The sequence below is a fragment of the Harpia harpyja genome, chromosome 5 (assembly GCF_026419915.1).
Source record: "Harpia harpyja isolate bHarHar1 chromosome 5, bHarHar1 primary haplotype, whole genome shotgun sequence".
NCBI lineage: Eukaryota > Metazoa > Chordata > Aves > Accipitriformes > Accipitridae > Harpia > Harpia harpyja.
This window is the reverse complement of record NC_068944.1, coordinates 5,225,054-5,249,238: the sequence shown is the minus strand read 5'-3', so window position 1 is coordinate 5,249,238 and position 24,185 is coordinate 5,225,054. Positions and strand designations below refer to the sequence as shown.

Sequence of the window (24,185 nt, the reverse complement as noted above, 5' to 3'; positions counted from 1 at the left end):
CTAGGCTAGGTCTGCACCCCAATTTAATTCTGGGTCCTTCTACATGGTTATAACTACCTCAGTGATGGAATATATTAACTGTAATTAAACCTTTCATTGTCACTTCATTTCCTATTTCTTTAACAATTTACCATGCTTTTCTGCACACCACCTTTTCCCAGAGGGATAAGGTTGAGATGACACTCATAAGAGGAATGAAAAAAAAGTGCTTCGCAAAACTGAGAGTGGAATCACGGCAAAAGCTTTTCATGGGTAGGATTGGCAACTGTGAAGTGCCTTTCCCCTGGGGTTCAGCTCTCTTCTTGTTACTGTGATTTCCTGTACCACTGCACCAGTGCTGTTCACTGCTAACAGCCAAATATTTTGCTAAAAATGTTTTTTCTACTCTAATTTTGTTTTTATCTATTCTTCTGGATGTCCAGTGATCAAACATTAGGCTTAGCTCATATTCCAATCCTGTTACCCTTCACTTCAAGAAGTGGTGTTAAATCTAAGTATAAAGTTGGCTTGCTCTTTTAACTGGGCAGTGCATTTGTATGTTTTACGATTTAATTTAAAAATCTGGATTAACGATACCTTTGTAATATTTATTTATCCGTTTTAAATGAAGGAATGTATTGGGAAACAGTCCAACGCGGAGTTCTCTGACCCGTATCTCACCTAAAGCCTTGGCTCAGTCTCCCAATGGAGTTGGTAACATTTCTGGCTCTTACCCGTTGGAAGGGGTGGATAAACAGTTCTTAGAAACGTACGACAACGTTACAAAAAGTAGCTCAACAGAAGATTCCAGTCAGTACTACTGTGATAAGGTATGTTCAGCTGTGTGCTTTTAAAGTCGAAACTAGTACTGAATGTAGCTTTGAACTGTAGATTAAGAATGCACAAAAATTGTGGTTATATTTCAGGATGAGCATATTTTATGCAGTAATGAGAATAAATCTTGTCTTACTACTCCAATTTATCCAAGGCTGTGTACACAGTATGATAGGCCAGCCTGCCAACTCCATTGATTTCCATAGTGTCCAGGCTTCCAGAAGCAACTGTAGGAGAAATTCCTAGTGGAATGGGAACCCTTACATGATTAAATCTTATTTTCTCCAAGTGGAAAGATCAGACAACTCAGTTTGCTATATGTCTTGATAGCAGGCACAACCCTGCTTTATCCCAGGCATCTCTTCTTCAGGATGGCTAAACATCATCCTTTGAATTCTGCGCTGACTAGAGAGCAGCTGCCTCTTGCTAGCGTTACGGTAGTGGATCATTCCTCCCCTTTCTCCAGCCTGTTCCAGATGGGCGCTAAACAGCTTCCTAACCTGCCTGTCCAGTAGCTGCTGCCAACTTTTAATCCTTCTGGCTTGTGGATCTTTTGCAGAAGATACTAATGCACCCATTTACAGGAGAAAAATCAGAGAAAAAGTAGTCACTTCATAGTCCTTAGAGTAGAATTGATTCAAATGTGTTGCACCTAACATTTTTTTTCCTTTTAAGTCACCTTTAGTAAAGACAACACACTGAAATTTTTAATAGAAGCTATCAATTGACAAAGCTAAGATGCGAGTAACAGTGTTAGGACAGAGCAAGCAGAGAATATATTTGTTATGTGTGTTGCTATTTTTACAATTTAAAAGGTTACAATCATGAGTATATTCTGTAACCTTACCTTCTTCCTATTTTAAACATGGATTTACATAGACTATTCTTGTTCAGCACATCTAAATTTGAATGCGCTATTTTTTATTTTGCTGGTGTTTTCTTTTAAAAATTAGAAAAGTTTGGGTTTGTTTTTTCTATATATTGCAGAATGACCTAATTGAGGGAGATTTACTTTTGGTGCGTATCATACCAGATGAAGATGGGAAGTTTGGATTTAATCTAAAGGTAAAACAGCAATCTTTTAGTTATTTTTAAATGCTTTATAGACATACTATGCTTTGACTTTATGATTATTTTTATTTTTTAATGCAATGCTTTGGAGAAAGCAGTACATTCTACAGGAATTTCTTATGGACCAAGAGCTTTTAAAAGTGGCAGCCTAATCCTTAAATGCTAAAGCAACATTTACAGAAATAAGCCTCTAGTAGTTCTGTGGGTTTTAGTTGCATATACTATAGGCATGGCACATTTCCAAAGCAGACTGCCTATTTGGCTGCTTAAATATGAACTTGGAAGCCTAATTTAAGGCATCAAATTTTGGAAAACTGGACCTCTGTATTATAAAACAAGTTAAATAGTTTTTTGCTATCCAATTGAATATATCCATTAAAAAATCCTATTGGAAAGGTGAAAATTAATTTATGAAGGAAATGGAAATTACTATTGAAATTTACTATTGTAAATTTTTTACATTTCCTCACTGAAATTCCATTTAAGCAGATACAGTACTGTAAAGTAGCCATAATATCAAAATTGAGGCAGAGTTTGATCTTTTCACCTTGGGCATTTATTGGTGGGGCAGTGATAGAACGTCATGTAAAGAGAATAAGGGAGTTCAGTTGTCTGGAAATTTGATCCTACCTGATCCATTGCAGGTCCATCAAAACAGCTAAGAACACTGTCCACCCTGCAAGTTCAAATGTTGAATTGGGCTTGCTTGAAGGGTAGGGTTAGAATGAATGCTGCATTTGATCTGTTTATTGCCTATTAAAATGTATGGCCAAGCAAAGACACTGGATCTATTTTACTGGAAATTGGTAGAATTAAAGACGCTACCCCGCCTGCCATTTAATGATGAAAATTCAATCTTGCCAACTCTGCCTATAATGACAGAGCATAAAGTTTATATAAAAACAAAAAAAAGTGATTACTTGTTTTAAATGCTGCTTATGCTTAATGGTATATTTATCGTGGTTGTTTACTTGATGTTCCTCTAGGGTGGTGTAGATCAAAAAATGCCATTAGTGGTATCAAGAATAACTCCAGGATCACCTGTAAGTAAATCTTTAAGACTCTTAATCCCTTCCTTTATTACTCTGTCCACCACTCAGAGGTCCTTACATGTAGGAATTTGGACACCCATAACCAGTATGAGATAGCAGCTGAGCTGTTCTCTTCAGAAATTGATTTGACCAGTGGTTTCTTAAACCACAGATGAAAAGATCTGGAAGTGTTAGCCAGACAAGATACCAGTAGAAAGCATGTTTTTTTCCCCTGTCATCTCAAAAAGTGCATCTTGAACTGGAAAATGTTTAATGAGGGACAAGAGTGATGACTGAAGATATGGAACAGTGTTCATTAAAGGAGTGAGTAGTCTCATTTCTTTAGAAAACAGAACTAGTTTAAGGGAGATGTCGTAGGGATCTGTAAGATTAGGAGTACTGTGAGCAGGGAATTCCGGCAGAAGAGCTACAGGCTACCAAATTAAGTTAGTGAAAGTCAGGTTCTTCATGCTTAGTGAAGTAGTTATTCATGCATAAGATAGTAGACCTGTGAAACTCCTTGACAAAGGATGCTGTGGTTAAAATAATTTTGTGGATGTTCAGAAGAGGACAAATACTTGGGAGAAAAACCTGCTGACAGTTACTGAATAGACAAACCGCAATAGATTGAGGAAATCCTTAGGGCTAAAAATATTTATGGGATGGGAAAGTACTTGGCAGGGGAGAGGTGGTGCAAAATATGTTTGCTCTGTTCTTATTTTGCCATGGTTTTTTGCTTATGGATATATTTATGGACTAGGTGGAACGTTCATCAGAATCAGTACGACCATTGAATTCTTCTGTTGAATTGTGAAATAGTAATATAACATCTTAGTAACTTTTTTCTCAATAGTTAGTACATAAATTTGTGAGGACATATGTTATCTTATCTCAAATTTTTTTCACTCATCTTCTTCCAAATTGTATTTCCCAACTCTCATAAAATAATTTCAGTGCAAACTTGATTGGAAATACTGCTGACTTAATCCTAAAAATCCAATGTGCTCTGCGTCTTGTAGATTTCTTGAAATTTGATAAGCAGTTACAGGACTGATATCTAAATGTTGTGATGTAAATCAAGCTAAAACGGATTGTTCGAGAAGTTGGTTTTGCCACATTTATGATTTATGACTTATGCAGTGCATAGCATTCCTTTATGAACTACAATAATTATTTGAGTAAAAGAGTAGTAGGAAATTATCATTATAACTTAAATCCACAAAGTGAAAATAAAACCGTCCTTAAAACGTTTCATGGTCAACCTAGCGAACTTCTTGAGGGTGATTCAAGATACTGAAGTTAATGTAGGGCAAACAGGCTCATTCCACAATCAGAGAATGAAAGATGCTTCTCCAGAGGCAGTGAGTTCCTTTGGCAGATTCAGGTTGTCTCCTGGAAAGTATCGATCTGGTTTTTTTTTCCTCTTGGATTGAAAAAGGACTGGACTTCTAACTTGCACACTTCATTTAAGTGTCTCCAGTTAGTGGCATAGGCATAGATGCAAGTGACAAATTAGATCTGTAGCCTCGTTAAGCCACCAAGCAAGCAAGTTATCAAGGGTCAGGGAATAAATTGGAAACAGTTATCCAATATGATATACTCAACAGCAGCGTTAAAGAAATCATGTCATGTTACAGCAAGAGGAAAAAAAATAATTATTTTTAGAGCATAGCAGTATTAACATTGATTACATTGTTTTCCATAAACTAAATTTCACCTGTTCTTGACTGTTTAATGAAATGTAGCTGATACTTGAAAGTTCAAGTTAAGCAGTCTATGGAATGCATTTTTACATTATTAGGTCAATGATGCCTTTCCTTCATTGTATTTGCTACAATTTTAACTTGCTCTAGATTCACTCATTACCTTGTAAGTTGTCCTCAGGGATGCTGTTTGGTAATATTATTTGCTAAGATTATTTCTCAGGTTTGTAGGTTATTTTTTGCCCCTTTCCTACAAAAAGATCTGTTCTTTTTGTGGAGGAGGGGAAGCAAATCTACTCACCAAAATAAGGTAGTATTTTTCTCTTTCATATCCTAAAGTTCTTTTAAAAATCGCCCTCTAATACAGCAGCAATCTAGTATGTTGGGAAGATTATAGGACAGACTAGCCAAAATTGTTGGGGGGGAGCATTACATCTAATCAACCACCATTTATTGCAACTGGGTTTTTTTGTTTTGTTTTTTTAAAACTAAAATCCTAAACTGATTTTTTTTTCACAAATGGTATTAATGTCCTAAGGTGCTAAAGGAGTCATTTATGGTTTTATTTAATAGTGCTTCTCTTTGAAAAATGATAGGCGTGCTTCTTGGAGCAATAATAAGGTGATTAGCATAAAATGAAACATTGGGTGTGTCAATAGGACAGGAAGCCTTTGACATAATTAATTGTCTGGAAAAGCTCAGTATCTGAAAAATCTACAAATTATGCTTACATAGAAGGAATTAATTCTCCTTCAAGATATATTTTATGTAGTCAGATGATTCAAGTAAGAGAGCTGAGGCATTAACATGTCACATGATTAACAAAGTTTCTTTGCACAAAGATATTAATCTCCCTCTGTAATAAAGAATAATAGCTAGCAGCCAGCCAAGAAATCTAAATTATAGACAAGTATAGGAGATCAGACACCATTCCCTCCATTTTCTTGTTGACTTCTTGACTCTCCTAGACTGACCTGATATGGTCTTTATATCACTTATCTTTTCAAATAATTATATTTCAGAGAGAATAATTTATATCTCAAACAGTAATATTTCAGAGTGATTAAATCAATCATTCATAGTTGCATTCTTCAGCCTTGCCTTTGTAAATTGTACAAAATATGGCAAGGCAGTTTTTAGGGAGCCTTGAATACCTAGATAAATCAATGTAGAAGAACACCATGGTTGTTCCTAATTCCCATTCTTTTTCTGTTTACATTTGGGTTTTTTATTAATCATTGTCAGTCTTCCCTATCCTTCATCATTTTCTTTCCTTACTTCTTTGAGAGAAGTTGGGGGAAACTATTCCTTTTTTAAATGTTTGAGCAGCTTTTCTGCTTGGAATTTTTTCCTCTTAGATACATCTTTTGTTTCTCTCTCTTCTTTCTTTTCTCCTTTTTCTGTTTTGTGGCACTCATACATGTCTTAAGTTTTCTTTCCTTTTACTTTATTCTCTGACACAAGTGACTTCCAATTTATTTTCTTCTTCATATCCTTGCCTCTATTTTCTTTTTATTCTGCATTTTTCTTCTTGCTGGTTCTTTCATTAACACTTCTCCTTTCCACCTCTTCCTATTTTTCACTTGGTATATAGTACATCACTGATAAACTTGGTTTACGAGCCATCAGTGCAAGGCATAACAAGGATTGGGTCTAATTAGAACATCTTGTTCACATATGAGGGGTTAGTGATGGTTTCATGATAGGGCTAATAACATTGGATGAATAATGTTCAGGGAACCTGTGCTGGCATTAAGGAAATATAGGGAACACCTACGACTAGAGAATAACACTAAATGTCTATGTCTTATTTGTATAACAAATGGAATGGAGTATATATAAGTATATCAAGATATCATTCTTGTGTCATTGGATATTTCCTAGACAAAATAAAAACTAGAATAGCAATGAAAATCAAATTGTTACACTACTTGACACTCAAAGGTTGTAGAATCCTGCACATTGACATTACAGAATCACAGAAGGTTGGAAGGGACCTTGAGGTCATCTTGTCCAACCCCCCAGGATCACCTAGGGTCAGTTGCCCAGTACCATGTCCAGATGGCTTATGAACACCCCAAGGTGGGAGACTCAGCAGTGCCTCTGGGCCACCTGCTCCAGTGCTCAGTCACCCTCACAGTAAAAAAGTGTTTCCCGATGTTCAGACGGAGCCTCCTGTGTTTCAATTTGTGCCTGTTACCTCTTGTCCTGTCACTGGGCACCACTGAAGAGAGCCTGCCTCCATCTTCTCTGCACCTTCCCTTCAAGTATTTATATACATTGACAAGATCCAGCCTGAGCCTTCTCTTCTCTAGGCTAAACACTCCCAGCTCTCCTAGCCTTTCCTCATCCAGGAGATGCTTTAACCCCTTAATCATCTTTGTAACGTCATCATCACATTCTGGCCATAGCCTGAATTGATTTGCACTGGCCTTAGAGCTAAGCATACTATGACGTGTGGCAAAAGAAAGCCAAACAAACCCTAGAGTTAAGTAGTTAATCTAAATTGCTGTATCCAAGACAAGACATAATGTAAGTTTTCATCTGAGATGGGGAAAACCTTGTCTTAAGTGTTCTCTGCAGCACAGGTAGCAAAAGAATTTGTCACAAATGCAGGGTACTTGAGCATCATAGGTTGAGTACTTACCTGCATCTTCTTGTTAAAACTTTCAGCGAATGAAGTGAGGAAGACTGTTCTCTATTTGTAGATATCATTTGATATCCACCAAATAAGAATTTTATAAATAACAAAAATGTGAAATGTGCATGGATTTCTTTAAATTTTAAAAAGTACATGCCTGGGGAATGTCGTGTCACTTAAATAATGTTCATCAGAATCATGTATTGGACTTCTCAGTATTCACTGCATAAAAACTGAAGTGTGTTATCTTATGTGCCCAAAACACTTTTTCCAGAAATTCATTTGCTAATGGCTATAACCAGGGGTTGTTGAGGCTTGGAGTCTGAAATTTAGATCTTTAAGAGCAATCTGATGATGGCTGTTTGATAAATACAAATTCTTTTTATAGCTATCAATATGCTGTTTGAACTGTTTCTCATCTTCATTGTGAGGCTTTGAAGCAAGAAAGACAGCTTTAGGTCTGAATCCTTTGATAGAACTTCTGATACAGAAGATGAAACCTTGTCAGGAGAACTCTGAAGACTTTGCTTACATGATGAACTTAATATCCTGATGTGTTCCTGCTTACATGACTGGATGCAATGACATTAACGTGTTTCTTTGGTCTTGAAACAGGCTGATAAATGCATTCCAAAACTGAATGAAGGTGATCAGATAGTATTAATTAATGGCCGAGATATCTCAGAGCACACGCATGACCAGGTGGTCATGTTCATAAAAGCCAGCAGAGAATCTCACACGAGAGAGCTTGCACTTTTGGTCAGGCGGAAAGGTAACTGGGCTAATTTTGTTCACTTTTAATGTTTTTGAGACTGTTGCTCTTATGCTTGGTGGTATACCCTTTTCTGTTTACATAAATGTGTTCTCAGCGCACTGGGAATAGGTCTGTGCTAAAAAGTAGAACTCCCTGCATTTGAATTAGTAGTAGAAATAGTTTTAACTATATAGGTTCTTAGCACTGCAACAAAGAATCTATCTAGTTAGAATTTCTTTTTATTTTTTAAGTCTAAAAATCTGTGAGAACAAATAGTCCACTGCAAAAGTTTGTGGTTTGTTTTTGATTTTGAGTGTTGGAGTTTTTTTTTTAAATATAGCATAATTTCACAAATCCCCAGTTGCAGGTTTGCAAATACCCATGGGCTGTTCCCCAGCACAATTATACAATGAAACAAGTCAAATAAGCTTCTTTTTCTTTTCTTTCTTTCCATTCTTACAATAGACATTTTGTGACAATACCGAGCTTGACTTGTGCTGGCTACTTGCTAAACTGCTGCCACCAAACAGGAGACAATCTCTGAAATATGCAGGGTCCTAAGCCTGCATATTTAAAATATGGGGAACCCATCCAGCTTGGTTTTGCTTGCTCTGTATTGAAACATATGCAGATCCCAAGAGCTTTCAGATGATGTGAAACTTCTAGTTTATTATTTACTTTCCTGAAGAGCTGTGGTAAGACCTTAACACACACAGTTATGGAAAGGCTTTGCAGAGTTTCTGATTACATTAAGACTTAAAAATCCGAAGGGATTATGCATCACTGGGAAACAGGATGGAATAAAACTGCCTAAATGAGATATATACTTCCGTAGCATTTACTTTATTTAAAATTTCTTGTGTTTCTAGGAAGACAGATGGGCTGTTGGTCTTGATTGCCCTGAACGGTCCCACTCCCATTATTGTAGGCCTTTCCATTGGTTCTATGCAGTATTCAGTCTTCCCGTAACCTTTCTAGTCCCCTTCTTACTTGCAGATAAGAGAAGTCTGCTCTTAGTTAAAGATAACCTGTGGCCCCATGCCAGTCGTTTGTATAGGCATGAGTATGAACAGCTTCCCATTTTCTGAAGTCGGGCAGGTATGAGTCATTCTGATCATTGCAGAGAATAACCACAGCTGGACATATTTGGTGATACAATAGCTTTCATAGAGATAGGACTGCTGTGTAGATTAATTAATATTTGTCGTGTTCTTTCACGTGTTAGCAAGCAATGTCATAGAAAACTGATTAATACTTTTTTGTAGTTTATTAAGTTAGTTACTCCAATGTTAGCATTTGAAATTGCAAAAGATAATTCAATTGCTTCTCTAATGGCAAGGGAGTACAATGTAAGTATGTTCATGTTTGTTTTGCTGTTGGGAGTCCAAACTTATATAAGCTTCTTACAGAGATATTCCATTAACTATGCTCTAAACCTTCTTAGGCAAAACTAAGTTGTTTTTTACCATGGTGGATGTTGTGATTCATTAGCCTATTCAGCAGTTCATTCTGTAAGACAAGGTTGTAGCAAAAAACTCTTTGTCCTTGGAAGTCAAGTTCTTTGCCTTCATAGATAAGCAACTTGAGGAGTTTCATTTTCTGAAAGGTCATAAGGACATTTTATTCTTAGTAGTTTCTACAGTAATATAGTACATAGAGAAATGCAGTTAAATGTGTTGCTCTTTGCTTTTCTGAGGCCTTGGCTTTGCAAACTTTGTTGTTCTTGCAAGCTGGTAAATTTTAGTATGTGTTGCAAACACATTAATGCTGTATGTAACAGACTTTAATTTTCAATACATCTTTCAGTAGTTAAACAGTTTGTGGAGCCTAAATCAGAAGATGAAGCTGACTCCCACAATCTCCCAGAATCTCTTCTTCCGATCTGTTCTGAACATGGTGGTGATACACTGGAGGAGTCTATGGAGCAGCTAAGAAGAGGGCTGGAAAGTGGGACTGTCCTTATTCAGTTTGAGGTAGGTAATGTTCAACTCTCAAACGCCATTAATATAGACCAATAGCTGTGACCAGCAAGTAATGTAAGGGCTTAATTAATTGGAAATCTCATTGCTCCTGTTCAGTCTTATCTCAAGAGAGCAGGAATGTGACTTGCCCATCGGTTTCACCCTTCACTACTTAGGTTAGGGAAGAATGAGCTATCAGTCTTGCATTAAACATCATCTGCTGAGAAAAATGTGTTTTAATGAACATGTTTCTAGCTCAAGTACCCAAAGATCACTAAATTAGTATTTTTTTTTCTTAATTATTTTATTGAGTAGAATAGTGGCGTTTTGACAGAGGTCAGTCTTGTACTTTGCTGCTTTTTCCATGCTGCTCAGTGCCATTTCTAAAACATCTTTTATATCTTAAGTTAGGGTTTCAAGTTCTCATGTTTTGCCTTCTTTCACGGAATAACAGTAGCAGCTTGACCATTCCTCATCATCTGCTCTTAGAGGTTGATATGAAAGTGTTGGAATGTTAATTTCCATTTGCAGGACATTTGTAATGTCCAGTTCTGTGGTGTTTCTCCCTGGTGATCTAAAACTCTGATGGTTCCTTCTTGGGCAGATTACTTCATAGGTGAGATTCCCCTATATATATAGGATGAGACTTTGAAGAACTGCTGTATAGATTAATGAATTAATGTTTGTCATGTTCTTCAATGTGTTTGCAAGGAATGTCATAGAAAGCTGACTAATAAAATGTTTTTATAGTTTATTAAATTAGTTCTTTCAGTGTTAGCTTAAGAAATTCCAAAAGATAATTTAGCTGCTTCTCTAATGGCAAGGGGAGTACAGTGGATGTATGTTTGTGCTTGTTTTGCTGTTATGGTTCCAGACACTTTTAGTAACTTTGGAGAAACCCTGGTTATTATGATTTATAAGTTTCACATTGTTGAGTTCTGGAGTAACCCTTTCTGATGCTGAAAACTTGTAGAACAGCAATATAATTTTTCCTCATTTTGATATTTTTTCCTTCATAGTTTTTTCAAATGCCATCAGATTTAATGGTGGTAGCTGAGGAGATGTGGTATTCCTTATTGCATAACCACTCTTTTTATCAGGTTTGCTTTGTTTCCAAGATTTCAGAGAGTTAAGATTCCCCCTTTTTTAAGGAATTGTAGACTATGGTTTACAGCTGCTTTCCAAAATCCACAGCACTTGTTGCAATGCAACAATAGCAATGAGCCTGTTGGCTATTGAAACAGTAACTCAAAAGATATGAATTAGCCTTTCAACTCTTTCTGAATTGTCAAGCCATTGACTAAATGTGTGCACAAAGTTCCTGTAATAATTTTCATAGAATATTTGATCCTTTATGACTTTTTTCCTGACAGCACTTATAAAAGGATATTACTGCTGTTACAAAAAAGCGCAAAACCTTTTTGAAATCTAATAAACTAGGGGCCAGCTTAGTGGCCTTTCTTTGAGTTCACTGTTTAGTGATCTTCAGAAGCAGATACAACGGCAACATCACCTCATCAGCTTTGGTGGCTCTCAAACTCTCCATCCACATTAGTAAAATAGTAAATAATTAGCCAGTAGACTATGAATAATCAAGTTTTTCCAGAATATCTTCCTCCACTTAAGCAGAGTTTAAGAAGTCTGTCAATGGCAAATGACTTTTTGCCAGGCAACAATAATGAAGCTCCAGAATTGTTACTTATCATTATTCTTCCTTGTCCCTCAAAAAAGCAGAAATCATAACTTGTCTCTAGTAAAATGGAACTTGAGTTATAACTGATAGAAGCTGTTTGGTTACATATATTATCAAGTTCTCTTCTCTCATGGCTTGTTTATGCTGTTCAAGTTGGAAAAATGTGGTGAGCTGTGATACCGAGTCTTAGGATTCAGTAAATCTCACAGTAGAATGAACTTTTTGTGCCTTGTTCCTTTTCTCTCAACCGAAGTAGGGGATTTTAGCCTCCTGTTTGTTTCATTCCATTTTATGTATGGACCCATATTCTAAATCTTCATTAAACATGTGAGATATAATAAGCTCTTTGGTAAGTGTTCAATGAAGTATATAAAACTCTGGCACAGCCAGGTAAATAACTTAGTTGTAAGTTGGTTTCATGTATATGTAATACAGAAAAACTGTAGTTGTATAATTATATTTCTTGATTTTTGTTCATTTCCCCCCCCCCCCGTACCTTTTGTTGTCTTGTACGATGCACTTAATGCATTTTGACCTTAAAATTTGGTTATACGCTTGTATGCCTACATTTACTCCAGATAAAGTTTGCAAGATAGGGTTTGGCCCAAAAGAAAGGGAGCCACATGTTAAAGAGATTGCGATACATTGAAGCTTTGTTTTTTCAGGTACTTGCAGGATTGAATGTGGTGGGTTTAGTCCAGAAAAAAGTTTGTCTGAGTTTTTTGTGTTACAGTTGGTTCCAGAAAATATCAGTCTGCAGCTATTTTTTTCTTGTGATGTCTTTTATTGCTCACTTCTTCCACCCTTAACTGCTGTTTTCCTACTGGCCCACAGTTTTATTAGAAAAAGGCAATCTTGCAGGGAAACAGTTTATGACTCTCACATTTCCTCTTTTTTTTTTTTTTCCCTAGAAATTCCTCTAGAGATGATGATGGGCTAGCAATAACAGCAATTCTTGTCATGTTAAATACAAAAAACTCTCAGGTGAATTTTGCAGATGGTTAGGAAAAAGATTAAAGAAAGTAACTTCTGATTTTTTTGTTTGTTTGTTTTTTGTTTTTCAGTCTATGTATTTTCATGTGAATCTATTTAGGGTGTATATAGCATAATCACACCCCTCAAAATCCTACCATTTTTCATTCTGTTTTGCAGCAACTTTATAGAAAGAAACCAGGGTTGGCTGTTACATGTGCAAAAGTACCTCAGAATATGGACAAGAATAGATATAAAGATGTTCTACCTTGTGAGTATTAAGCACAGTTTCTACCTGTTTTGCCTTATCCTCTAAATGACAGCTTATAAACTGTTGTATTGAACTTATTGATTAAAGATTTCATTATATAATCAAAGTCATATAATTGTTCATTTTATTTTCTAAAAGGTAATCTATTCTGGTTTGTATTTTGCTGTTTGTATGTCTGCAATTCTTCAGTTTTTTGACTTAGTAGAAGGGAAGCATGGCCCTTAATTGCTAATTTTATTCCTCCTGGTTTTTGTGTGTGTGCAGATGATGCCACAAGGATAATATTGCAAGGGGATGAAGATTACATTAATGCAAATTACGTGAATGTAAGTCAGAGACCTGCACTTGCTCTCTTTCTATAATAGCAGATTAAATTTAGGCTTTTTAAGGAATAAGGGGGTTTTATTTTATATTTGGGGGATTTGTAAATGTAAAAGATGTAAAAATTTGTAATGTAAAAGATGAAGCATCTCCTGTGAAATAAGGGGCCATCCTGATACACAGTAGATGCAATCATGTGGTATACACTGTAATATGTGCAGAGTCATTAACCAGTAATAATTGTTTTACCTTTCCATATACTGTAAATGCTGAGGTTGTCTTAGAGCTTAAAACTAAACCTTTTTCCCTGTAGAACCACTTACGGCCTACCAACTATGCTACGAAGAGTCCAGAAGATAAACCGGAGCCCTGATTGCCCTAATCATGTGTGTAGGCTGGGAGACAGGGAAAAGAGGGGAAAATATATAGATGTTTGTCAGATATTTAAGTTAAACACCTAAAACACAGAATCAACTATTAACTTACTGTGTCTAGTATCAGGCAATAAACCGCTTTTGCTAGTGTACCTTTGATATACCTTGCCATTATTCCTTACCAAATACTAAAGAAAATTTGGAAAGCTTTGCAGTTTGAAGTTTTCAAATACATTTTCACTGTGAATCATCTTTTCCTAGGTCAGCATGAAGGACTATAGAATCTATAGTATACATCTGGTTTAAATTAAATATTTAAAGATTTTTCACATAACAAATTGTGATCTCTATCGTCTTATTACTCAGCTTGCCGCCTTAATCCTCCCTCAAAACTTCCTGTTTGAATGAAATGCTGAATTAAAATAGCACTTGACTAGTGACAGCAAACTTTACATAGGATTTTTGTTTCTCTTTATAGATGGAAATTCCTTCTGTGGGCATTGTGAACAGGTACATTGCTACTCAGGGGCCTCTGCCACACACATGTGCACACTTCTGGCAAGTAGTCTGGGATCACAAGTTGTCACTGATCATCATGTTAACAACTCTCACTGAACGAGGACGGGTAAGTGTTCAGGTTCTTTGTATGCTGAAGAAATGTACTGTGCCTTTAAACTTTTTTTCCCATTGTTATGATTAAATAACCCTAAAATAGGCCAGCTGATTCTGTTGAATCATTTCTATGAAGGCCAGGCTTTCTGAATTACTGAGAGGAACAGATACTCTGCAACTTTCTCTTTGTTATGCTGCTTTGAAAATAAACCAGCTGTCTGATAAACAGAAATCACTGTATTGACTCTGTCTTGTTGATCAACCAGGTACTATGTGCTGTCATTTTTTTGCCCCTGAGAACTGGGCTCCATGTGGCTGTTGCTTTCCTAATAATTCAGCAGACACCTGGAAGCGTTGAGCAGGTTGAGCAAAACTTGTGGTCTGGCTTCAAACAAGAGCCTGCCATTGGAGTTCTTACAAGTTTTAGCATGCTGGTGGTCAGAATTTAACCCGCTTGCTTTTATGTTGTAGTTTCTTTCCTAGAATTGCTTTGATAATTCTTTTAATTCTTTTTCAATAAATTCTAGCACTCCATTAATTTCAGAATAATACAGTGAAAATTAAAGCAGTATATGGTGTATTCTGTTGTACTTTGATTTAACATATCATTTGTAGCTTTAAAGATGAAGTTTTTAGATTATTAATGCACATAAAGGGATTGGTTTTGAAGTTTTAGAAGCTGAAAATTGAACAGGTTTTTTTAAGAGGTGGAGATGATGACTTCTATATGCCTTCACTGTAGCCTTTATCTTTACTTCCTATGTGATCTATCCTACACTATCAAATTTATCTGGCATCCCAGTCAAAAACCAATGTTTTCTGGAAAGCAAGAGAGTGAGTATTTGAGGTCCTAAACAGCATAATGATTGAGACGTAAGTAAGGACAGTTAATCAACAATGTAATTCCTCATTGAAATGTATGAAAGAAGTGTGAAAGCTGAAAAGCAACAGATTTTAACCATGGTCAGGTTACGTAGCTGGTCGTGGAGACAGACATTATTGAACATCATCTGGCACAAATACATCTTTCAATTTTACTGCAGTCAAAATAGCTTCCTGCTTTCTTTTCCTTGTATTGAGGAGAAACACCGCTGGTACTAGTCTGTACTTTGCCCAGTGAGCTGGAAACTTCAAGGCGATTTGTTGCTAACTTCTAACCATTCTGCTGGTACCTTTTATACACCAGACGCTTTTTCTGAGTTCTGTTTACTTTCAGAGATGAACTACATTTGTCCAGTTTGTGGGTGAATTTGCAGGAATAGAAAAAGATTTATGTTCTTGCCAGAGTATCCCCATTGCCAAATGCCAAACCTTTTCGCAAACCCTGGAGGTTTTCCATTCTAGAACATCTCTTTTCAATGGTGTTAAGATTTGTATTATAGGATAAAAAAACTCCCCCGCCCCAGTGATGTTCATTTTTTAAGAAATGGATGCATTAGTTTGGCTTAAATTTAAAGGGGAAAGTATTTCAGATAAACTATTACAGTAAAAGTTTCAGGCATAATGGTTAAAATCTGGATTTCAAGCCACTGAAAATTGACCCCTAAGAAAGACAGAATTAAGAAATTTTAACATTTTAAAATTTCCAGCTCTTGCCACTCTGGCTTAAAAAGAAGTTATGTTAAAAAAATGTTATAGATGGCACAGGCAATGTTGGTAAATTTGAGAATCCAAATCAACTAAAGCTGAAATATAAACATGTTGGGAATATCAATTTGTTGGGGTTTTTTGGAGCTAGTAACAACTATTATTAAACTGTATAGGCAGTGAAGAGGACAATTATAGCTGAGCTGTTTTGTTCACACACAATTAAAAGTTTGCAGTACTGTGTCTGGGGTGTTGTGTCAAGAGGGGTTTTTTATTAATCCTTTGGATTTTCTTATAGCTGAGCTGGACTTTTCTTTAGTATGCCTTTCTCATAAGTCCAGTGGACTCATACTTGGAAACTACTTGGTTTATATTTGTTACATGATGGCAATTATTTACAAGACTGGAGTTCCAGAAGTGGAAGATGAGAATATTTAATTACTGGGATGAAATGTTGAAAACTGTATGTTGATGGGCAAACTTGAGCTGTCTTCAGTGGACAAAGATTTCACTGAACTAGTATCTCACCAGAATACTTTAAGTTCAGTTTATTCCACAACAATTCAGCCTTTGATTAGGTGGGAAATGAGGTGGTAAACTTTCTGTCATCAGCACTGCTCTAAGCTTACCTTTTAAAATGAGGAGTAGATACTGGCATTAGGATTGTTTCTGCAAAAGTTACATGTACACTGACTAGATGTGCCTATCTTATCTGCTTTTAGAAGGTGAACTGGAATGAGAAAGACTTTATCATTTCAGCAGTAGAGTGGTAGGGATCTGAAGATCAGCCTCTTACTATCAGCAGCAGAAAACAGCTATAGGGAACCATTTTCTCTCCTGTACACAGAACTGATTAATCTATTTTCTTTTAGAAAAGATAGGGTATTTCGTGGCTATAATTTTAATCTTGAATTCCACTTCAGCTCTCACTTGTATTTTGGTGTCCCTCAAACTGCACGTACAGTACATCGGGTGCATTTGTGTGCACGTATGACTTTGCTTGTCACACTTTGGTAGGTTTGAAGGTTAAGCCATTATGGCCTTGCATGAAACCTGTCTGAGGCAGAGGGCAAACTACACTTTCCTGCATCAGTAGGTATGTTTCTGGGCTTTTGTTTATAACTTTAGCATTTAGATACAATTAGTCATTTAAGAGATCTCTGTCTTCAGTCTTGCATCTCACATAGAAAAAAAATATACATCTCTTTGACAAATGACACGCGCATGAACTAAAGTTGTTCGTCGGTTCTTCCAGCTTCTGAGCTCAGTTTTCCCTAGAAAGTGTGAAGGGCAGCTTTCGTTATATGACCAAATTACTGTGGATTATTGTGCCTGCAATAATTTTCAATATAGTATTCTTGCTACTAATGTTTATAGGCATTATTCTGCGTTTTAAAAATATGTTTGCCTTAAACCACAAAATACTATCGAATGGAAAAATGAAGACTTTTCTCCCATTCAGTGAATTCCTGCCAAAAACCGAAGGGACACATAGCTCTTAGTGGCCTGAAAACTAATACCCAAGTTAGGGAAGCAATCTTTAGAAGATTGCTAGGGTGGCTTCATTACCTTCACCACTTGCTTTCAGGGAGAGGAGAAAGGAAAACGTTCTTATGGAAGCAGCCAGACAAGTACCAGGCATGCTGAACTTCTGGAGGGCGCGAGTTAAGGGGTGAGAGTGCTGTTGGGTATTCCTTTTCCTGCTCCCTCTCTCTGTGCAGAATGAGTTCTCTCTTAGGGCCTCCAGGAATGGAGCCTGCCTTGCTCTTTCCCTCAGCTGCAAGACTGCAGTGTTGGAGTAGTGAGGGACAGACTAGTTCACGCTACTTTCTGCATTCCGGCATGATCTTGCTTCAAGGTTTAAGAATAACTCAGGTTTGAAGGGACCTGTGGAGATATCTGGTCCGCTCCTCTCTGCTCAAAGCAGGGACAGCTTTGAACTTCGTGCAGGTTGCACAGTATCATGTCAGTTAAGTTTTATTTCCATGGATGGAGATTCCACAGCCTCATAGGGCATCTTGATTCTGTGCTTGACCATCCTCACGGAAATTTTTGCCAACTTCTAATCAGAATTTGCCTTTTTGAATCTTTTTTTTCAGTCACCCCTTGTCCTTTCGTTGTTCGCTTTCAAGAAAACTGTGGGTCTGTCTTCAGCCACCTAATAGCAGGTTATAGCAAAGTTAGTTAAAAATTTGTCCCCTACACTTTTCTTCTTAAGGCTGAATAAGTCTATCTGTTTCTCCTCCTACGTTATGTCTTCAGAAGTCATTTTAGCAATTGCAGATAAGTACCAGACAGAAAGCATCTTGCATCCAGTTTACCTGAATTTTTATTATAAATTACTAAAACATTTATAGAGAATTTAGCCTATTTTGTCATGCTATTTTCCAATTTGGATGTAAACACCTCATGAACAAACCAGAATAGATTTTATACCACTCCTTCAACTCCCTGAACCATAGCATTGGAGGGGAGACTGGAAACAGAAGTGTCTGTATACCGTCTTGATGTTTGCTTAATTTTCTTTACAGACCAAATGTCATCAGTATTGGCCTGATCCACCAGATGTAATGGAATATGGCCGCTTTCGTGTCAGATGCCACTCTGAAGATTGTACGATTGCCTATGTTGTTAGAGAAATGGTGATTACGAATGTTGAGGTAAACACCTGTTATCTTTAATTATCCCTAAGCAAGCTGAATGAATACATGTATAGATAGGTAGATATAGACTCTGTGTCTGAGCATGTACGTCTCTGTGTGTGAATATAAAAGTGTGTGCATATATATACACATTTTTAGAAAAAGAATATTAATATATTATATTAATCAACATAGTATGATTATTTCTTTAGAGCTTCTCTAAAAACATACTTTCTGAAGTTCTATAATACATTATGCCATACAGGTACTGTAATATGCTTCATAAAGACGTTTAGTGCTCTTCTGTAAACAGTTCTGCAGTCATTGACTCTTCACAAGTATTTTGATTTTCAATGAGGTTTTTTCCTAAGTAACTGTGCTCTTTCAGGGATGAAATATGGGTCACTTGGTTAATGGCACATGCAGCTAGAATAGCTAACAAAGTGAAGCATAATAATGTTGTTTTGAGAGAAGATGCAGAATCTCACCAGTTCCTTTTCATTGTCTGTAGTCCGATTTTAAAAAAAGAAAAAAAATCCTTATATATCTCAATTGAAATGTGCTCAATTTATGTAAGGTACTTATATACCATAGCTGTTAATACTTTATGCCAGTTGAAGGGTTATAAAGCAAAGAGAAAGTTAAATACACGGAATACTTCTTATATATCAGCTTGTGTTGTGAAATCTACATTCAGATCACATCTAGGCTTCCCACAACCTGAATATATGGGATGTAGTGTGGTTTTTGTTTCTAAGTTGTCCTACGTTTCTTATACAATTCCTTCTCATCACTTTTCTAAAATTCTATGGTCACAAATATTTTCTAAAAAGATGAAGGGTTTGCGCTATCATAAGATATACATGTGTAAGAAATCACTGTGTAATGACCAAATGCTAACTTCCAGTTCCAATACTAGTCAGTCTTTTAAACCTCCATATAGTTAAGTAGATTTTACTGTTACTAGAATAGCTAGTAGTAAGAAAAAGAAAATGTCTGTTTTAAAATGTAACATTTAATTGATGTTCTTACAGCAAGATGACCCACGCTTTAGTCTTCTAAATTTGTGACTGACTCTATCACTTGGCAGTGCATCCAAATTTGTTTTAATATGATTAAGACTTCCTTTGTAATCATAAACATGTGAGATGCCAGTACTTTAAGGTCTTTCAGTTAAGATGGTTTACAATGTTTCAGTTTCTAGCTATGAGAAACCATCCAGTCAGGGAGCAACATGATTTTTTGGTTCTGTTTTTCAGCCAATTAATCTGTAAGTGATAAACTTGAATGTCAGCACAGAAGAAACGAACCTCATTAAACAGTACTGCAGAGTATAGGTAGACAAACTTTTAGTCCCTGTCACTCAAATTAGTTGATTGCCAATTAACTTGGGTTAGCTAATGCTTCATGTAAACTATTACACTCTTCTCAAATACTTGTTCTTTTTCTTGGTTAGTATTTATCAAAACAGTACATAGTTTTGAGTAAATTCACCAGTTAACTGTATTCACTACATGTTTTCACTTCAGGTGTTTATTTACTAGCATGTGAAAGTCAAAATCCTAATGAGAATGGGGCAGTCTTTTTTTTTTTTTTTTAATACAAGTTAATTCTTTTTGAGTTGTGTGAGAATATAGTGTACCTTTGTAGACGTGTTAACAGCTGTGAAAGTTACAGGGATCTTCAGCTGTGCGAGTTGTCTCATGATAGCTCTCAACTGAGAACATCCTTTCTAATGCAAAGGCATATGCTTGCATAGATTTCATCTAGGTTAGACAAAAGCATGCTAAAGTTAGTCCTAGGTGGATGTGTGTTTGCGGTGAGGGTAAGGTTGTTTTGGTTTGGGGTTTTTTTTTCCACTAAAGGCAAGTTTACTTGTACACTTAAATAAAGCGGCTACACTCAAAAGAACACTGAGCTGTCTATACAATAACAAAAATAGATAGCTCTGTGTGCATTTGGCATTTCAGATGGAAATAAAACACCTTTGTAGTTTGTTAAAACATAGTGAAAGAACTCTCTGAAACACTGAAGTATCTCCTAGGTTTACATGTCATTTGAGTTGCTTTCTTAAAGCTGACCAAATGTATTCTATAGAAGGCACCTTGTGTTTGAGTAGACTTGGCAAAGCTTTATATGTACTACCTCTCACAGATATTGTTATTGTATTCTTTGAAGAATACATAAAAAGTCATCTGAATTCAAACCAGGGTTTTATTATTCCCTGAACTAATGTGAGCGTCATCGGACTGGTCTTTTTGAAGACAAGTAGCTTTTAATAGTAAGATGGATAAAGCTTCCAAACTCACAAGAGACTTGATTTCTGTTGGAACGGCATATTTGTGAAAGACTTTACTGTGCATTAAGTTGCATGGGTTTCAAACCTGCCTTTAGGGGAAAATAGCTCAAAAGAGAAGTTTATTAAATGATGCCCTTGGCCTTTTGTTCATATATGTTCAGGAGACTTGATGAACAAGAATTTTTTAGGATTTTTCTGATGCAGTTTAACTGGGTACTTCTTTACCTGTCATTGAAGATCAGCAAATGACTGCAAATGTGTGAAATATTTGTAACCTTTCTAAGCCTCATGAAATGAAATAAGGATTAATTTCCTGCCTTTTCTTTTCAAGACCAAGATTGAAAGCTATCCTGTAGCAAAATGAAAGAAAAGCAAAGAAAGCACTAAGTTTGGTTTTTTGAGGTTGGGTTGGTTTTGGTTTGTTGAGGTTTTTTTATTTTTAAAAAAAGCTTCAGAACACTTTTGGGCACCAGAACAAACAGACCAAAAGAAAGAAATTGTGTAGTGTGAGTGCAGAATTCATTACACAGTACACTATTTTGTAAAACAAGATAAATATTTATTTTTTAATCATTGAAGAAAACTTTCATTCGGCTTCCTTTAAGATAATTGCCTCACATCACATCATTGCTCATTAAATCTCACTGATTTCATCCAGTTATGTTTTGAAAAAAACTTTTTTGTTGCTTTCCCTTGTTTAAACAAGTTTTTTTCTTGATTTCAGTTCAGTGTGACTAGAACCCAGCCATGGAACTTAGCAAGGCTGTGGAGATGATGCTTGCTGAAGCATATTACTCACATAAGTTTGAAGAACTGTAATTTTGCAAGTTTGGTTTTTTTCTTTATTCTGCCACATCTTACTTCGTTGTTGCCACACCTCGTTAGTTGTTTCCAAAGTGCCCTGTCATTCTCCCACCTGCTTAGTTTTATTACCTAAACTAAATCATTCAAACAAAAAAGAAAAAAAATCAAGATGTTTAAAAATTGATTGAATTTCATCCTTTAAAGAAAAGTTATACCATTTCTATAATGAATGAGGAGCCAGTGCCATGAGAGAGCACTTACACCTTGTGAACAACCCAGGTCAAGGTAATTAAGGCAGTTGCTTGTGTCATAATGTAGACTGTTTAGCATGATTGTGCAGACAATGGCAATGCAAATAGAGGGATTTGGGGAGACAAGCTTCGTTTCAATTTAAAAGCTATCACTTTCCGTGGACATCACAATGATGGAGGCGATGATTTGAGGAAAAAACAAAATAAATTGATGCAGCCATTCAAACAAATTGAAAATTAAGCATAAATTCATTTTGCGAAGGAAGGACATTGCTGTTTGCTGAAGGGAGGAGGTAAAATTGCAAGATGAAGAATGACTGGTATCTTTCTGTTTATGAATGACCAGCATGTAGGCCTTCTAATGACTGTGTTAAATTGATAAGAGAAGAAACAAAGGCAGCAATGTAAATAACTATACTGTCAGCACTTTCTGCTATAAACAGCTGAAAATAGGATATCTGTAATTTTTACACATCTTAATTGTTTGGGCTGAGGCTTTCCACACCAGTTGTCTTCCTTGCCAGATACTTGTCATACAGCAGTTTGTGGGGGGAAATGTTGAGTTTGCTCATGCTAAATATTCTTAGATTGGTTCACTGAAACTTTTGCTTCTGCACGTTAAACAAGACCTTGTATTTTCTCTTTGCAAAGAAATCTATGTAAATTTGACCACGTCATAAATGTCTTGAACAAACCTGTTGCACTGCAGAGGTATTTTAAAGGCTTCTCTGAAAAGCATCTGCGCTGAACGTGTTCTGTTCTGTCCAATACTCATGATAGAAGAAAACGAGTTGGTTTTGAACAGTAAAGAGCTGAAGAACAAAAGTAGATTAAAAATGTTATGGCAAGGGTGTACAGAAGCATAATGAGGTGGGAACAGTTATCCAAAGAAATGCCAAATGCCACTGTCAAAGTATCTACTCTTCAGAAGCTAGGCTTTAACCCTGATCACTGAGTCTCAGCTTTCAAGGTATATTTGTGAAGCTTACTAGCAAAGACCGTACCTTTTCCTGCTTAGAAGATAATAGGACCATTTCAAGGTTAATGTAGTTCTAAATGGTGAAATTTCTTTTCTTTTTTTTTATTGAAGATTATATTATAACTTAGACCAAAAAGGACATTAAATGAAAAGGTGAAATGCAAAATCAGTTCTTGAATTTTAAGAAAAGTCAAAATTAAGGTTGTCCTTTCAAGCCTAAATTTCCTTCTTGCTATATGAGTGTTATCATTCTAAGCTGTGTGTGTTATTTTTCTGGAGAACACAGGGAGAGGCATTTTAGAAGAATGAAACGAGCAAGCCTGCCTTTTGATGTAATTATAATAAGCAAGGCTGCAAACTGCAGAAAGATGGTCTTGACAATGAGATTGTTTTGCAAGTGTTACAGCAGCCGTTTGAAGCTTTTTACCTCTGACAGCCCTATACTTTGTCAGGAGTTGCAATCCCAATGGCATACTTACTAGAAAATATCATGTGTCTTTACCCTGTATTTTTGAGTGAAATCTATGATATTAGCTTAACCACAATGAAGTTGCTTTTGCAGTAAAATGTCTTGAATTTGCACAGGAGGGGTAGGTACAAGTACATCTTTTTTTGGCCGATACCTTTGCTGCAGCAGCTGTAACCGTTATCAGAAGGACAGTAACAAATACCTTGGGACACATATGATGTCTTAGACCTCTGTAGCTGCATGCCAAGTAAATGTGGGTCAACACCTTGAAGCAGCGAAATGTTGGCCAAGTGGCTGATGATAAACTGGGCAAATTACATAATCTAGAAGTGTCACAGGAGTCTAAGTTGTTTGGACTCATTCTTTTCAGTCCACCATTTTTAAGCTGATTTGTGGAAATATCAAATACATAAATTCAATTGAAATCAGTCCATGTGAGTGCAAAAAACATTAAATATTTTTGGAAAAACAAGGTGTACAATGTCAAGTTAGCAAAAATAGCAACTGGGACATGAGCAACTAACTCTTGCTGTCTCACTTTGTGTAAGTTTAGACTTATAAAACAGGACTAATATAGCCAGATTTTATAAAGATAAATTCTACATTTATCAGTCATTAGGATGCTACAATAATGACTGTCATTGAAAACCTCAGTTCAAAAAAAAAAAAATTGTGGAAAGGATTTAAGCTGACTTGCAGAGAATAATGGTTTGGAGAGCAACTTGAGCGTAATGAGAAGCTACCTCTTATTTTCCATCACCAGGTTTGTACAAAGTAGCAGGGTCTGACAGAAATAGTGTGTTTAAAAATAAGTATTGTTAATAGGACATGTACAGTGGGGCTAACTATGGGACCAGTAACTTTAACTCTAGCACTTTTTTGATGTATGAGTGCTAGATTGTAGTAACTGTGGTCTTTTAATGCAAGTTATTTCCAT

General features: G+C 36.2%; 1 protein-coding gene across 4 annotated transcripts in view; it reads left to right on the top strand.

The window, feature by feature from the left end:
• The window catches only part of PTPN3 (protein tyrosine phosphatase non-receptor type 3), a 173,843-nt gene that overhangs the window by 137,538 nt on the left and 12,120 nt on the right, over window positions 1–24,185 (top strand). For all 4 annotated transcript variants that reach the window (XM_052788055.1, XM_052788054.1, XM_052788057.1 and 1 more), the window contains 9 exons: window positions 611–809; window positions 1,801–1,878; window positions 2,871–2,927; window positions 7,875–8,031; window positions 9,820–9,986; window positions 12,820–12,910; window positions 13,175–13,236; window positions 14,084–14,230; window positions 18,336–18,464. In XM_052788055.1, coding sequence (XP_052644015.1) covers window positions 611–809; window positions 1,801–1,878; window positions 2,871–2,927; window positions 7,875–8,031; window positions 9,820–9,986; window positions 12,820–12,910; window positions 13,175–13,236; window positions 14,084–14,230; window positions 18,336–18,464 — 1,087 coding nt within the window. The remainder of the gene's footprint in view (window positions 1–610; window positions 810–1,800; window positions 1,879–2,870; window positions 2,928–7,874; window positions 8,032–9,819; window positions 9,987–12,819; window positions 12,911–13,174; window positions 13,237–14,083; window positions 14,231–18,335; window positions 18,465–24,185) is intronic.